The following is a 17394-nucleotide window of genomic DNA, read 5'->3' on the forward strand; positions in this document are numbered from 1 at the left end:
TAATGAGATGTATTCAAGAAGAGCCTGAGAGACAGATGTGAACAGGAAGTGTGTAAATCATAGTGAATGACAGTATCTTATCTTCTTGTGGGAAAAATTCTTTTAGATATTTGTCTTATTCTACTAAATGTGACCTGAAAGACAGTTCATGACAAACAGGGCATTTAATCAATAGTCTAAGTACCATCTCCAAAGTGTTTTGTTACTTTAAATGAACCACCAAATCCTTCATTTCGTTAATATTTTCTTCCCCCAAAGCCCTCTGAATCTAAATTCTTCTTACCTCTAGTACTTACTTACACCACTGGCAAGACATTTCTGGTATAGAAATTTGTTGTGTGAGAACATTGTCATTAAAAGATATGTCAATGATAGCTTCTAATACTTGAAAATATTACCTATGAAGACCAATTAGACTTGCTTCTATTTATACATTTTTGCATTTTTAGTAAGCATAAATTGGTCAATATTTTTCCAGACTATATAAGTTAACTAGATAAGAAGCAACACAAAATTAACTGAAAATGGACTCCTATATCTTGATTATAAATGCTAAAACAAATGTAATAACAAAAAAAAACTGGCAAAGATCAGTTTTTCCTCTGAAGACAATCTATTCAATGATATTTAACACATACCAACACCATGATTAAGAAAAAACACAAGGCCTTCCCGAAAATAAAGGTTTTGAGTTCTACCTTTCAGAAAACAAATAATTAAAAAATACTTACCCTTTGCTGTTTGTAGTGCTTAAACATTCTAATGCAATGTTCGATGATAAATAATAAGTAAATGCCTCCTAGAGCAACAAGTCCTTTCAATACAGCATCATATTCTTCAAGAAACTTCTTAGATTCGTGTCCATGAGAATGTCCATGCCCATGTGCATGTTGATGACTGTGATCATGTCCACCCTGAGACTATTAATGAGAATAAGAAAAGCTTCTAAACCAGTAATTAAAATGCTACTTTGAGAATATAATCTCCAGAAAAAAAAAATCCCCTGTTACATCACTTGAATATAAGTAGTCTTCCATTCAATTTTGTTATACTCAGTGGTCTGGAAAATACTACACTTCATGGTAAATATAAAACAAAGACCAAAAATTTCAAACAGCTATCGGGGTTAAGATATTAATACATCCTATAGTGACAGAATCAATCCAGGAGTAATAGAGGCAATGATGGGTCCTTTGTAAACTGAAGTTAAATATGACCCAGATATAAGACTTATTAACTGTAAAACTAAAATAGACTAATTTACCAGCAGGTAACCATTTCTAACTCCCTATAATCTAACTTTCTCTTAAGCTAATTTTTATAATATTTTTCTTTTATAAATTATTTCAAAGAAGTGATGAGATGTTATGTCTGCATATACTGTTGAACATGAGCATAAGTATATAAATGTGTTTAATTTTCTACATTTTTAAAATCTTTAGCAAAAATAAATGTGTGTACAGAAACAAAGCTCTTTTAAAACTGCAAAACACGTAAGTTCTAGCATATTAATCTTAGAGAATGTAAAAGAGAACTGGTCCTCAGTATTTTCCCTCCTTGTAACATTTATTTACATTCTTTCCTTATTTGCAAGTGGTCAACAGAAGAGGTTTCTAAACCTCTTAAAGAAGATAAGACTGTTACAAAAGGTAATAGCTTCATTTAATTAACACTTCTTAAGAAAATAAATGAGTTAAATAGCACTTAAACACTGTCTGCACTTCAACTGCTGGCCCAGTTCTGAAGCAGACTGTTGCTACGCTTGGTGGCCAGGGACAAAGGGCAGGCAAGGGGTTAAAATAAATGGGAAAATAGGTCACATAGAATAAATCAGCAGCAAAAAATGCATATGCACAGTCTTAATATTAACTTTTTAAAAAGCAATGCCATACAGTGTCCCAGACACTAGATCGGGTCTTCTCAATCAGGAGTGCAGAGGGGAAGAACAGGTGTAGCGAACACACAAATAAATACTGTCTCCCAAGTACTCCAGAAGGGAAGAGATGAGAACTTCAATATTCAAGTCTATAATCTTACATTCAGAAAAGAAAAAAGCTCTGTTGTTTCCATAATTTGAAGAAAAGACAGCAATACTGGTTCAAACACTCTTAACTGGTAATAAGCCTTTTAAAGGTTGAGAAGCAAGGAACCCGGAGTGTGGTGCATGTGCCCGCACAAGTGCCCCGGCATGTCTGACTCAGCCCACCAGGCTCCTCTGTCCATGGGATTTTTCGGGCAAGAATACTGGAGTGAGTTACCGTTTCCTCCTCCAGGGGGTCTTCCCTACCCAGGGATCGAAACAGCGTCCCTTGCGTCTTCTGCATTGGCAGGTGGATTCTTTACCACTGCACCAGCTGGGAGACCCAGGAGTGTGGACTTATCATATCATTAGAAGTGTTCCCAAATATAAGAACACAAGTGGTACAGCAGGTGAAAAGATAAATGGCCCCATGTGTAAAGAGGTTAAACACCTAAAATCATCAACTGAAGATGTCTGCCTATTCCTGCTCAAATAAAGATGCCTGTGGAGCACTGGCTATGTGCACCATCATTATAAAATACCATATACATTTCTTCTAATGGCTTTCTTGAGAAACCACAAAGATAAAACACTCACTGATCACTAAATATTCACTTTCAGAACTGTTAATAGAGCATTTTTAAAATTTCGGCTTCACTGAGGTATAAGTGACATATGTAATTGTAAGAGAGTTAAAATGAGCATTGTGATAATCCGATATGTGTATGTTGTGACAAGTGAAGACATAACTGACACTATCAGTTTTTGCTATTTTAAAATCTAATAAATTCGATTTTAAAAACACTAAATTTAAAACTGTACAAATGAAAAAATACTTCATCCTATAAGCAATATAACAACAGAAATATTAGATTAGTATGCTACAGCTTGCTAATAAAGGACCCTCTTAGCTGAAATACTTTTACTTCTTAAAAAGATTTAAAAGGTTTCTTACATGGGGCAGCAGATGAAGAAGGGCGTCTCCACTCATTGTTCCTACAGCTAGTGCAACGAGGAATGTAAGAAGGAATTTGAAGCATCCTTGGTTAATGATGGGAACCAAGATCACGCCTAGCAAGGAAAGCAGGCTGATGACAGTGATAGAAATGATACCACAGATCCACGCTGTAGGAAGAAAGTAATGATCAATATTAGTATGCCATTATAAACAAAAAAGCTCCAACGAATAAACATAAGATAAATGAGTCATGGAAGACTGATTATCATATCCAGACTGTTTTTTAAGAAACTTTGTATTTTGGCACTACTGTGTTTAAAAACAAAACAATTATATTCAAGGTGGTTACCTTGAATACTTAAAAAAGAATTAAACTCAGACCAAGTTAGAAATAGTATTTTCAGTGATCCACCTTATTAGAAACAGGGGCTTAAAATGACTTAAAGCTGTGGTTCACTTACACTATTTAGATTTAAATAAAATTTTGCTAATGTTAAAAGGCACAGTCACAGCAATAAAACTGTTTACTTAGAGACTCTAATTATAAAACTCTCCTGTGAGCATTAAAGAATCTAAGTATCCAACACACTATAATCTATGGAAATCTTCCCAATACAAAGTCTAAGAAACTTTTAAATATTAGCTCCAAATAGAAATATACTCAGATAAGGCCAAAAAAGCCTATTACTGGTTGCTTTATTGTATTCCATTTATTATTTTTACAAAAGATAATTCAGTCCTGCTTTCCTTGGTATCATCCTTCTTCCATACCCAGTTACAAATTCCCTTTCCCCCAATTTAGTTTTCTGTATAAGTTACTACTTTTAAAATTTCACTATATAGTTTTAAGTGTATCAGAGCACAGGAGAAATGTTTTCATGACCTGTAAGAAACAGGTGGAATTTTGTGCACATTTCTTTTTCTAGGCTATTCATAAGCCGGTATCACAGATTAATGCCAGTGGTTCAGGGAGTGAGGCATTTTCATTTAAAATGAGAGATTACTTTTTTTTAATGGCCTAAAACAAAACAGAAATGTTTTAAACTTTGTTTAATACTTACATAAAATTTCACTGAAGAGTGATACTTTAGAAAAGGTTTAATCTAAAATGATATTTTCCTAATCAAATCTAACAGGACTATAAATCTGCTGAAAGATTTTATGTCAAGTTTTATGATAAATGAATAAAGGAAAAATGCATTTCTTGATCAAGATAACTTAAAATTTTCAAAGACAGAAATAAAGATAGATAAGAAAAAACTTTAATTGACCTGCTAAATGCTAAACTATCAATAAAACTGTGTTTATTCACTGGACATTTTAGTCACACTATCCAATAACCTTAATGCTACAGCTAATTCTCGTTAGCTAAATTAGTTCTGAATAAAACAATAGGTCATCTGTTACTAATGGAAGCACTGTGATTTACCCTATATGTAACAGATAATTACTACGATATAAACACTGGGAAGCTGAAGGGTCAAAAAAGATTGAAACACAGCCATAGACTGAATATACTGGCTTCCATCCTTTTTAAGGATTTTGGGGCAATAAAGGAACAGAAATTCAATTCTCAAAGAATCAAGGTCAAGGAAAGATTCATTATAAAGGCAACATCTTGGTTAGTGGATCCAAAAAATAAGGAAATTTCTCCCAACTATGGCTGGGACTACCAGGCACAGGGAACTGGGGTTAAAAACAAACAAAAAATAATGTGTCGTATAAAGAAAAATATAAGGTCAAACAAGGTTTAAAGACTGACTTCATAATGATGATCAAGTTAAGTTACTTTATTTGTGTGTGCCCCATGTAGATTGGAACAATAAAATCAAGTGGGTGGGAGAGCCTAGTTGGAGAAAAGAGACCGTTAAGTATACATGAAGTCAAGGAAGCAATCAAGTTACTGGTCAACTAAATGAAAAAAGCTTTGTCAAAACTACTGCAGCTCTCTAGCTCCAATCAAACTACTGGGGGAAGATAATTTAAAAAGGAGAGAACAAAAGGTACAATAATTTAGGGAAACACCAAGGCTAATAATGAAAACACTAAACCTGCAGATAAAATGTTTTACATATTAATACACAACTCTCCCTTCCCAAATATATTTTTCCTTAGTTTGTCAATAATCCAATCTAGAGGCAATATATCTCAGAAAGAGCCAATCTAAAAGATACTTTAATCAATAAATTAAAGAAAAAGCACAGAATAAAGAGTCTATGAAGCCATAAACATTTTAAAATGTTCTGTGATGATTTACAATCTCAAGTGACTTTTGGTCAATTAGTCAAAACTCAAGTAACCAAATAAAATCTAATTTGGTGAAAATCAATTGCCAGTATGCTAACAGGTGAGCTAAATACATTGTAGTGTAAGTCGCTCAGCTGCGTCTGACTCTGAGACCCCATGAACTGTAGCCTGCGAGGCTCCTCTGTCAATGGAACTCTCCAGACAAGAATACTGGAGTGGGTTGCCCATTTCTTTCTCCAGGGGACATCCCAACACAGGGATCAAACCCAGGTCTCTTACATTGCAGGCAGATTCTTTACCGTCTGAACCACCAGGGAAGACCAAATACATTATAACTGAAGACCAATCACTAGCAGATTGATACACAAATTAGACAAGTGTTTACACATGTAATTAAAGGAGAGTCTGTGTGTTAAAGGGTATACAAGTTCATATGTGCCCAAATGGGTATATGTCACATACTGCACACTCCCAGGTATAATTTCTCACTTATCAGTGCTGTTAATTATATGTCTTTCTCATACACCTTAGAAAGCAAATCTGTAAACTAAAAGAAATGTCTGATAGAGAGTAGCTCATTTAACGATTAGAAAACCACTGGTATTTGTGCTGACATTTGAAACTCAGAGAAACTCAAGAAAACATAATCCTGCAAAAGCCTTAGGTCACAGCATTGCCCAACATCCAAGAAGAAACTCAGATACATGCATGCTGGTATTCATTAGAGCATTATTCACAATAGGCAAGCATACATTGATGAATGAATGGATTAACAAAATGTGGTGTATATATGCCATGGAATATTACTTAATCAATAAAAAGGGATGAGGTTCTGATACATGCTATAACATGGATGAACCTTAAAAACATTATGCTGAGGGTTTCTCTGGTGGCTCAATGATTGAGTCCGCCTGCCAAGGCAGGAGATGCGGGGCTGGTCCTGGGTCCAGAAGGATCCCACGTGCCACAGAACAACTAGGCCTGTGTACCACAACTATTAAGCCTGTGCTCCAGAGACCAGAAGCCAAAATGACTGAAGCCCGAGGGCCCTAGAGTCTGTGCTCCACAAGAGAAGCCGCCGCAATGAGAAGCCTGTGCACCGCAACTAGAGAGTAGCTCCCCCTTGCCACGGCTAAGAAAAGCTCGAACAGCAATGAAGATCCAGCAAAGCCAAAATAAATACATTTATAAATACATTTATAAAAACTAAAATAAAACTAAACAATTTCCTACATTAGGGAAAAAAAACATTATGTTGAGTATTTCACAGTAAAGCAGACAAAAAGACAAACACTGTATGATTCCACTTAACTGAACTATCTAGAACAGTCAAATTCAGAGACAAAAGAAGGTTAGAGGTTACTGGGGGCTGAGGTTAAGGGGGAAATGAATTATTGCTTAATAATTACATAGCTTCTATCTGAAAGTGAAAGTTGCTCAGTTATATCCAACTCTTTCCAACCCCATGAACTATACAGCTCATGGAATTCTTCAGGCCAGAATACTGGAGTGGGTAGCCATTCTCTTCTCCAGGGGATCTTCTCAACCCAGGGACTGAACCCAGGTCTCCCACATTGCGGGTGGATTCTCTACCAGCTGAGCCACCAGGGAAACCCAGCTTCTATCCGGGTTGGTGGTTAAGACAAAAAGTTGTAAAAAATAGTGTCATGGTTGTACAACATTGTGAATGTAATAAATGCACAATGGTTAAGACAGCAAATTTGACGTTATATATATTTTAGCATAATAAAAAAGTTAAATAGTTAGCTAAAAAGGCAAAGTCAAAACTAAACCCAAAGTCCCCTCTTCATCCATTGTTATTTCCAGTAAATCATAGTATTTTCAGAGAATACTTGGCCAAGTGACTTATTTATCACTTTTGTCTCTCCCAAAGTAGCTTCATATAAAAGGGAAGACAGCTTCATATAAAAGGATTTATAAGAAAAATAAGTATAATTAAACATGATAATAATAAGAAATACTAACTTTATTAATCCAAATGGCAATCACTCTTTCAAAATTTGAGCTAATTAGGACAGAGGAAGAGGGACAAAAGGTTACTACCAAACTTGTAGCTACACAAGATTTTCAGAATATATGCCATTGAAAATACATGTAAGCGTAAAGCTAATTAATTTCACATATCTATAACCCATCTAACACAAAGTATTACTTATTTTTGCCAGTGTCAAGAAATAAAAGAGCCAAATTTCCTATTTCAGATAAATCAGAATTTTTTTATTTTCTATAGATTACAACTATTCCACCACAACTGTTTCATTAGCAAAATAGCCCCATTATCCCATAAGTTTATGTTATCATATGTTTTCTTATGCTGATTTCTTATTAATTTTAAATAATAATTTTAGCTTCCTAGCACTAAAACTTTAAGTAGTCATTCTCCTAACAAGTTATAAACATTCTTCAAGGAAAATTACTGTTTCTTTGACCTATGAATAATAAAGTTGTTTTGAATTTACTGTCCTTGAAATACTTTCCCACGCTATTTAAGTACATACTTATTTTCAGAATTAATAACATACACATTTAAAGCTCAAATATCATAATTTCCTAGATGTTAAAAAAAGCCAATAAAATTGTTTTGATTTCCAACCAAATTATTTGTCTTTTTTAAATCACAATTTGTTTGGTATAAAGTCAAAAGAAACCCAAAATAACAATAAATGACAAATAATGAAAGGAATCTTGTAAAATTTATACCAACATCACTATGCAAACTATTAAGTACAACTAGCAAATGTTTTCTTTATTTGTACCCAGGATACCGTATGCAATAAAAAACACTAAATGTCTGAAACAAGCTTCACTTATTCTGCAAATTAGGTTGCTTAAAACGTTAAAGGTCTTCAAGCTTAGTTATTCACCAACTCCCTTTCTCATTATCTAGAGAGAAAATGCATTCTTTTAAAAAGAAGCGCTCATCTGTGGAAACTTTCTAATTAACTTGGTTCAAAGCATGTGCAAGATGGCAGTTTTCTATACTGTTTCAGCATTTTAATTGGTGGAAAATGCTTAGCAGCCTATTCACAACCCCCCCTTGGTAATTAAACTAGGGTCAACTCTATGACTAAATGAGCCAATCTTGAGAAACAAATGATTTCTAACATCCACAGTATATAGCATATTTGGTTTACAGCAGTCTTTGAACAGTTAATGAGGTAGTGGCTGTGTCACTATGGGAGATTTATACAGAACAAGTTAACCTTCTTAAATGGTGCAGCAGTCATTAAAAATAATTATTAGCAGGGCATTCTAACAATTATTAACATCTATAAGGACATAATTAATTCAAGTTTCATTTCTGACAATGCTAATAACCACCTGCAAACAACTAATCAATATTCACTATTAGTCATGTAATTGTTTTCAAAGCAAGTACACTTTTCTCTAAGGTTTTTTAGATTGAATGAAGTGCAATTTTCAATATTACTATAGTCAAGCATCTGTCAACAGTTTTGTTAAAATATATAGACTGTATCAATATTATGACATAGACAATGCTAAGTCATAACCCACAGCTAATGTGAAAATAAATAACTAGAGTTTTTTAAGAAACTGTAGAAAAAGAAAAGGCTATTAGTTTTAACTCTAGATGCCTCAATCTTTTCAGCCTCCATTTTTCTCCTGTAAAAAACAAATGAATTTTATTTTTAATTAAGATAAATAATCTTAGACCTAGCACACACGTTTACTCCTGCCGGTGAGAATTTATAAGTGCCTGAGAGAGACACTGGCTCTCAAGACGTTTAGTTATCTACAAAGATCAATGAGCGTGAAGCCAGCAAGGGGACGTATTTTGTCTATCCAAAGATCATTATTCAAGTCTAGTGTGTGGACTCACTTTCTCTGCCCTTTCAGATCTTATCAGACTGAACCCAGCTTGTCTACAGACGACTATGCTTAGATTCTTTTTCTAATGACTAATCTATACTTAGAGTAATACTTACTTACATCAACATTTACCTGTACCACTTTCCTGTCTACATCTGCTTTATCCGTCAAAACACTAAACTCTCCTTATCTCCCTGTCACGTACATTCTGGCCAAGCACACCTAAGAGCCTTCTCAGCAGGAAGCAGTGGCGCACAGCCCAGGGACAGGGCACGGTGGCTTATTGCCGGCTTTCGATGGAGAGTACTCTAGTTCCCATCACAGCTCTGTTACGTGATGTGGGCATGTTACCTAACTTCTCAAACCTCCTTTCCTCAGTAAAGAGAAGTAAAGAAAAACGTCTAGCTCATGGGAATAACAAATTAAACTCTTGTAAAAGTGGAGTTTAAAATAGCACATGGCAATAAAGTTCTAATAAATATAGGTTATTATGATTAATTTATCCATTCTGAAGGTGTTATTTTCCTATTGCAAAGAAATTAACCAAGAATAGGTAGGAACCTAAGAGACTTAGTCATGTATTAAGAGCATTTCTTTTATGTGTAACTCTTTTAAGCATTAAGGAATGTCTCTATCTCAAACGGAACTCTTATACTAGAATGTGATATTCATACACATGTCTACCTTATTGCTCTATTGCTCTACACTATGAAAACTTTTTAAATGCTGCCCTTTCAATCTTTTACCTATTTTATCAAAATTCTGTTTTTTCCAGCTCATATTCATACACATAAATTTAGTCACTTTAATTACTATTCAATTGGTACAGAATCTGCCTGTGATGCAGGAGATCCCAGTTCAATTCCTGGGATGGGAAGATCTGCTGGAGAAGGGGGCTACCTACTTCAGTACTCCTGGGCTTCCCTGGCAGCTCAGCTGGTAAAGAATCTGCCTGCAGTGCGGGAGACCCCAGTTTGATCCAAGGTTGGGAAGATCCCCTGGAGAAGGGAAAGGCTACCCACTCCAGTATTCTGACCTGGAGAATTCCATGGACTATACAGTCCATGGGGTCGCAAAGAGTTGGACATGACTGAGTGACTTTCACTTCATTTCAATACCACTATATCTTAGGCATTTCAACCAGAAGTGCATTCAACATGATTTTGCACATATGAAGTTCATGAAATACCACTCATTCTTCTTGAGAACACTATTATCAACATACACTAGGCTGACTTACAGGTGTCCTTTCTAGGTTAGAAACAAAAGCTTATAGACTAATATTAAGCAATTTATTCATTCAATCAATATATGAGTGTTTACTTTTTGTCCAAAGTATCTTTTATCTCAGGCACTAGTGATGCTCAGATGAAAGACCCAGTCACTTCCTTTAAGCAACTAAAGGCAAACAAAAAGATAACTAATCCAATTATTATGGTCCCTGAACTCTGTACCATGATGGCAATATCTGGAGGGTGTCAAGGTAGGGGGTCTTAATTAAACCTAGTATAGTCAGTTATTCCAGGGAGACCAATCATTGAGGAATCACAGTGGTCAGCCAAGCAGAGACACTTACAAAGTAAAAAGGCAGAGAAGAATCAAGGAAAATCAGCATAATCTATTATCATGGGTTTGTTAAAATTAGAGGTAAGAGGGAAGAAATGAATGGTGGAAAATAGAGATGTGACAGTAGGTAGACATGGCTCATATTCTGAAAAGCATGATTGGGGGGGTAAAAACAAACATATAAACTTTGAACAACATAGCATAATGCAGTATTTTAAAATAAATGAGGAAAAATATACCTAGCACATCACATCAAATCCATGTCCTCATAGCTACTACTACTTACAATATTAAAAAATGTAAAGAAAATACTAGAGATCTAATGAAAATGTTAAGTAACATTAACAATGTATGGCAAAAATCACAAAGGGGATATCAGAATTTCCTAAATTTGGAAAATACACAGTGATTAACCTCAGACTTGGTGGGTTTTATCATTTACTAGGTCTGGGAACTGTGGGCAAGTTACTAACTTTTCTATACCTTACCTTACTTATTACCCATAAAAACAAGAATCATATAATAGCTTCCTCAAATAATTCAATTAGTGTTAAAATTTAGTGAAGAAAAGTATGTAAAACACTTTGCACATATGAATACCAAAATGATTTAAGTTTCCCAGAACTGAATTCTACCACTACTGCTCACTAGTTTTGAGACCTTGGAAAATTTTTTTAGGGTAGCATTCTCTACTTCATAGGATTGTTATGAGGAGTAAATGAACTGAGTATAGAACAGTGCCTACAATACATGTTTGTAAATAAATAAAAGTCCATGTATTAAATAAATAGTGGCTATCACTAAAAAGAAAAATCTATGTCAGAGCGTCCAAATAAATCTAGCTTAAGTGCTAAGCATGATCTATGAGGGGAACAGAAACACAGGCAGGGAAAGTTATGGAGTTATTTCAACAACTCAGTAAAGAACCAAGGAGGATATGAACTAAAGTTAAGACAGAGTGGACAGAACTGGAAAATACTTAAGACTCACCTGGACTCAACAACTGATTATACAAGTGAAAATAGGAAATGAAAACAGAAACCATACATAGAGGAAAAACATCAAAGATTTTCAGATTTTACCAAAAGCATAAATTGGAATGACATTTGGGATTCAATAAGAGCTACAAATTTCCTATGGAATATAAGTTTCAGAAGGAGGTACCTATAAACATCAAGGTGGAGCAATCTAGCCAACTGGATATGATGAAAAAGTACAAAGAGAGAAGTTCAAAAATAGTTTTGATTTTACCCATTTGGTTTTACTATCTAAGTGACCATGATGAAGTTCATGTGCCAATTACTGGCATTCTGAGACATTCCTAGAGTTTAACCACATTAGCTTCCCTTTTCACGTCCTTAAAAATTTTGTAATCTTGGCTTTTCACTAGAGCCCCTCATCTTGCTAAATATTAAGTAATTATAACATCATGTAGCTTTAATTAACGGCCCCCTTATTAACATTTGCCCGTAAAGAAGAATCTGTTTATGAAAAACCTGCATTTCCTTTCCAATCTATTAGTTCTCCGCCCACAACAAAATGTTCCTGTGTAATGCCAGAAGAGGTGAGTAAACTGTTATGCCTGTGTTCCTCCAACCTTTTCTAAACACACATACTTAAACATGATTAAAATATACTGAAAGACACAAAAATAAGGCAATCATTTGGAATTGCTTTCTGATTCCAACTATATTTTTAAAAAAGGTACAGAGACTCTTTTGAGGAGAAAGAACTTAAATCTTTCTTACCTGATGCCCCTATATTTGCATTATCTTCAGGAACCTGATTTTTATCCTTATTTAAATCTTCAACTAAAAGTTTGTCAAAATGCTCAATACAAAGTCGGCTGTCAATCTGATATAACAAAGCAGGGCAAAGGTATGTAAATAGATCAGATGAGATTGGAGAGTTGGCACGATGACCATGGTATTTTAACAACTGAGTGACGTTCAAACACTGCAAGAAAATTGATAAAACAAATTAAGAGTACTTTAAGAAGATTAGGCAGAAAAAGTACTATATAGTAAAATATATTCTAAATATAATTTTAAAATAATCTGCAATATAAATATCTACTACAAAGAATGATTTTTAATAGGAATTTATGATAGGAGAGAATTCAACCTGATTACCCAAAACTTTTTATGGATTTTAACCATTTTCCACTGCAACATATAAAAGATAATGACTTTCTGCCATTAATAAGAATGATTTAGAACTACAGTCCCAAGATCCTGAAGGAGTGAAGAAAAAAAATAACTTCCCTAGGCAAAGTGCAATCATCAGTTGCTCGAGATTGTTATTCGGTAAATAGACTTAAGAGTACTTTAATAACTTTATATTAAAATATAAAAGGATACAGACATTTTTACTACCTAAGGTACCCCAGAAGAATATGGTATAGTGAAATCCTATCCCAGTGCTAAAGCTTTATCCAGTAGAACTTTTTAATTACAAAGTATAACAAAACTAAGAAGAAAACAAATAACAAAAAAAATTTGGACCCATCACTACATAAATATCTAAATCTAAGGGAACGGAGTATCTCTTTTCCACATATATGCACTCTGGTTGCATGCTTGCTTTTTGTATCTACAATGCAAAAACACAAAATCAAAACATACAAACAAAAGTGATTTTTCTTAGGTCAAGTCTTTACATGAGGTACTACTACCCTATCTAATGCACAGACCATTTCCAGAAATCTTGAAAAAATCTCCATTATGCATCAGGCCTATGAGGATACAAAATAATAAGACTGATGATCCAGACCCCACAAATAGAATCCAAAGAATAAACACTGTTTAGTTATGATAATGTCTAGTTATTATCGACAAGAGACTCTAGGATATTACCCATAGTAATAAATTAACAATTTCTTTAAAAGTACACTAAGATTTTAAAATTTGCTGAAAACCAAATATCTAGTGATTTGTCTAGTAAAGAAACAAAGATATTTACTTAGATGTAAAACACATTTCAGTAATAAGAGACGAAAACAAAGGTTGAGGTCATTTTCCACAATAGATGCTGCTTTTTATACATCTGAACAATAATAAATTCAACAGCTTTTCCTAAACTTTAATGAGAGCTAAATGTAAGAATAAGGGTATTGATATACTTTTAATGAAACAAAAATGTTTTTAAGGTGAATAGCTGTTTAAAAATCAAGAAGTAACAAATCGAATGTGAAAGTATTCAAAGGAGAACAAAAATTTAGAAGAAAAAGAGAACCATCCCATTGCTCTTGGCATTTCTCATTATTATATCTTTTTGCATTCACTGTTCATCTGTCAAAAGCATGAGAAAAGACTAATATGAGCATGTAGGTCCTGTGATAAAGTGACAGAGAAAACAAACCTACCACATGTACAAAATACCTGACTTTGGAGTGAGATCAGTGACTAGGAGTCATCTGTAGTTAATTCAATAAGTTAATTATTATGAAGAAGAAACTGTCTAAACAAAAAAAGGACTTCAATTTTCAAGCATCTAGAAACCGGTTAACAGAAACAACACATAACCTAACTTGGAGAGTCAAAGCAAGTCTTAAGCAAGAGAGTAAAATAAGGAATAAAAGAAATATATTTTCTGACAACCTTTAAACATTTAGAATTGAAGGAGCCCAAATTTGAAAACAAACAATCCAAGTAAAAATGCAGACAAAAATCTTTAATCTGATTTTTATCCCTTAATGTATTTTGTAACTGGAAACAAGTTTGAATACGGTTGTCTATTCCTCTGTTACTTTTCTTTTTACCTAAGAGTACTTCAGGATCATCTGAGAATTACAGAGCAACTACCTTATTCTGCTTACCTCATGTTGACGATCATCTTCATTATGATCTTTGTGACTAGCAGCTGAATAAATTGCACTTTTTTTAACATGTGGTGCTTCTCGCTTTCTAGTATGTCGAAGCTCACCTTCAATATCAGGATCAAGATCTTGGTGTCCATGACCAGGATCATGACCATTATGTTCTGGAAGACGTACATGAGAATGACCTGGGTTATGTACACGATCAGGTTTGTGGACCCGATTATGTTCATACTGTTCACCCTGATCATGGTTAGAGGGAAAACCTGGTGCAATAACCCCAGAATTTTCATTACTTTTCTTCTCTTTTCTCTTCCTCTTTCCTTTTGGTAGCTTACTTTCAGATTGCTCCTGTGTTTTATTGGTCTCTGTTGAAGGTTCATGGCTAGGCTCCCCATGCTCACCATGAGTAATGGAATCATTAGGAAAATGGCGAGTAGTGTTATGATCAAGGTGATGACGCAAACAGTGGTGATGACATAAGCGATGACTGTGGTCATGCATATGTTTATCATCAGATTTGACAGACACTTCAATTGTCTCTTTCTCTGGATCACACTTACGGTTTCTTTTTGCTGATACACTGGTCACAGTTTGATTTTCTGAATTTAAGTGATTATGGGAATGCTGGTGGTTATGTGAGTGAAAATGCTTTCCCTCTTGAACTGCCAAAATATCTAAGTGAGAAACATGATCGTGGCCAAGATCCTCATGATTAATCTCAACTACTTTTATCTCTCCAAGGCCCAAGTTTGTTAAAAGTTTCTCCAGACCAAAAAAGGATAGTCTTCCATTTTCACCATAACGGTCAAAAAGTTTTTCAATATAATATTTTTTTTCATTTTCAGCATCCAGCACTGAAAATTCGCTTGACTCCGATTCTGTCATTCCACGATGGTGTCTGTGATGCTCTTCAGAACCATGGTCATGTTCTTCATGGCAATGGTTGCAATGATGGAAAATAAATGTCAGCAAACAAATGAGGCAAAATTTTGTGTGCATATGTACCTTCATTTCTATTTTTCCTAAAGGGAAAGAAAAATAAGCATTAGTTTATACTTATGCACGTTAAAAATAAACAAAGCTTTTCAGCAATTGCCAATTTACTAGGCAAATGTTTTACCTCATTTCTTTCATGATTATGAATTGTCCTTTCCTTCTTCAATCCCCTATAAAAATAGCCCCTTTTAATTTATCAGAATATTGTATAGCCCTTCAAATTAATACAAGTTTGCTTAAAACTCACCTGCAAGATTACTGACTCTCTTTTAAGCACAATACTTTATGGTCTATGTACATTTATACAGGAAATGTTGGCTTTCTTCCTATCGGGCCCTTTACAAAAATGTTTATTGGTTTCTGTTCTTGACACCCTGACCAGTACAATAATGTAGTAAGATGAAATATAATAAAAAATGTGTAAGAATCAGAAATGAAACTGTCATTATTCACAAATGGCAGGACTGGATATGCAGAAAGTCCAAAAGAAACGGTAAGAATTAATAAGTTAATTTAGTACAATTGCTAGACCTAAGGACAATTAACTGTATTTCTCTACACCAGCAATAATTAGAATATGAAATTAGAAGTTTATAGTTTATAGCAGCAAATAGCTAGAAATAAATCTAACAAAAGATGTGTAAGACTTTTTCATAAAAAAAGGATAACATATTACTGAGAAGTGAAGGACCTAAATAAATGAATGGTTTTATCATGTTCAAAATTGGATGTTTTAGAGATCCAATGTAATGCCCAACTAAACTTCCAAGATTTATTTGATGAAAACTGATGAGGTGTTTTTTAGTTTTATTTATTTATTTATTTTTGAAGCTATTTATTTATGAAGCTAGACCTTCACAGCTGAGCATGGGCTTTTCCCAGTGTGGAAAGCAGCGGCACTCTCCAGCTGGGGTGCGCATGCTTCTCCTTGCAGTGGCCCCTTGTGGTGCAGAGCACAGGCTGGAGGGCGCGTGGGCTGCAGCGTTGCAGCCCTTGGGCTCCAGAGCGCAGGCTCTACAGAGGTGCAGCATGGGCTTGGCTGCTCTGCGGCATGTGGGATCTTCCCGGACCGGACCAGCATCGAACCCATGCTCCCTGCACTGGCAGGCAGATTCTTCACTACTGAGCCACCAGGGAAGCCCCTTGATGAGGTACTTTTAACATTTATATGGACACAGAAAGGGCCAACGAACAAGACACTCTGTCTACCAGTTACTAAAGACAGTGTGGGTATTTGGTGTAAGAACAAATAACGTAGTATGAAAAGAGAAAAATTTTCTTTTTCTTGGAGCTTACTCAACTAGACATCCATATAGAAAAAGAAAACTTGACTCCTACCTCACACCATGTGTAAACATCAATTATAGATGGATCGTAAATGTAAATCTAAAACAGTAAATTTTAGAGTAATAAAGGGTCCAAAATTGTATTGCCCAATACAGTATGTTAAAAAAATTACTAAGAAGCACCTTGGCCTCAGGCTTAGTTTGCTCTTAAGCAGACAAAACAAGCATTTTAAAATTAGTTTTACACGGTGATATTATTAGTTAACACAATGTAGCTTTTTACAAATATTCATAAATACTTTAAATTGGGTTATCATGTAATCATATTACATACCTTTCAACAAAAACCCGTAAGCAGCAAGTTAATTTCACATAGTCCAAAACTTTAGCAGACTGTCATTGAATTGAGTGCTATTCATTATTTTTGGAAGTGGCCACAAGCAGCTACTTAAATTTCAGTTCAGTTCAGTTGCTCAGTCGTGTCTGACTCTTTGTGACCCCATGAATCACAGCACACCAGGCCTCCCTGTCCATCACCAACTCCTGGAGTCCACCCAAACCCATGTCCATTGAGACAGTGATGCCATTCAACCATCTCATCCTCTGTCGTCCCCTTCTCCTCCTGCCCTCAATCTTTCCCAGCATCAGG

The 17394-nt window shown here is 34.8% G+C and overlaps 1 protein-coding gene across 3 annotated transcripts in view; it reads right to left on the minus strand.

Annotated features, from left to right (window-relative positions):
- SLC39A10 (solute carrier family 39 member 10) overlaps nt 1-17394 on the minus strand; it is a 141556-nt gene that overhangs the window by 24792 nt on the left and 99370 nt on the right. For all 3 annotated transcript variants that reach the window (XM_043910526.1, XM_043910524.1, XM_043910525.1), the window contains 4 exons: nt 14461-15485; nt 12392-12599; nt 2976-3145; nt 732-920 (listed from right to left, as the gene is read on the minus strand). In XM_043910526.1, coding sequence (XP_043766461.1) covers nt 732-920; nt 2976-3145; nt 12392-12599; nt 14461-15474 — 1581 coding nt within the window. In that variant the 5' untranslated portion in view covers nt 15475-15485. The remainder of the gene's footprint in view (nt 1-731; nt 921-2975; nt 3146-12391; nt 12600-14460; nt 15486-17394) is intronic.

The sequence above is a fragment of the Cervus elaphus genome, chromosome 8 (genome assembly GCF_910594005.1).
Source record: "Cervus elaphus chromosome 8, mCerEla1.1, whole genome shotgun sequence".
In the NCBI taxonomy this organism is placed as follows: Eukaryota; Metazoa; Chordata; class Mammalia; order Artiodactyla; family Cervidae; genus Cervus; species Cervus elaphus.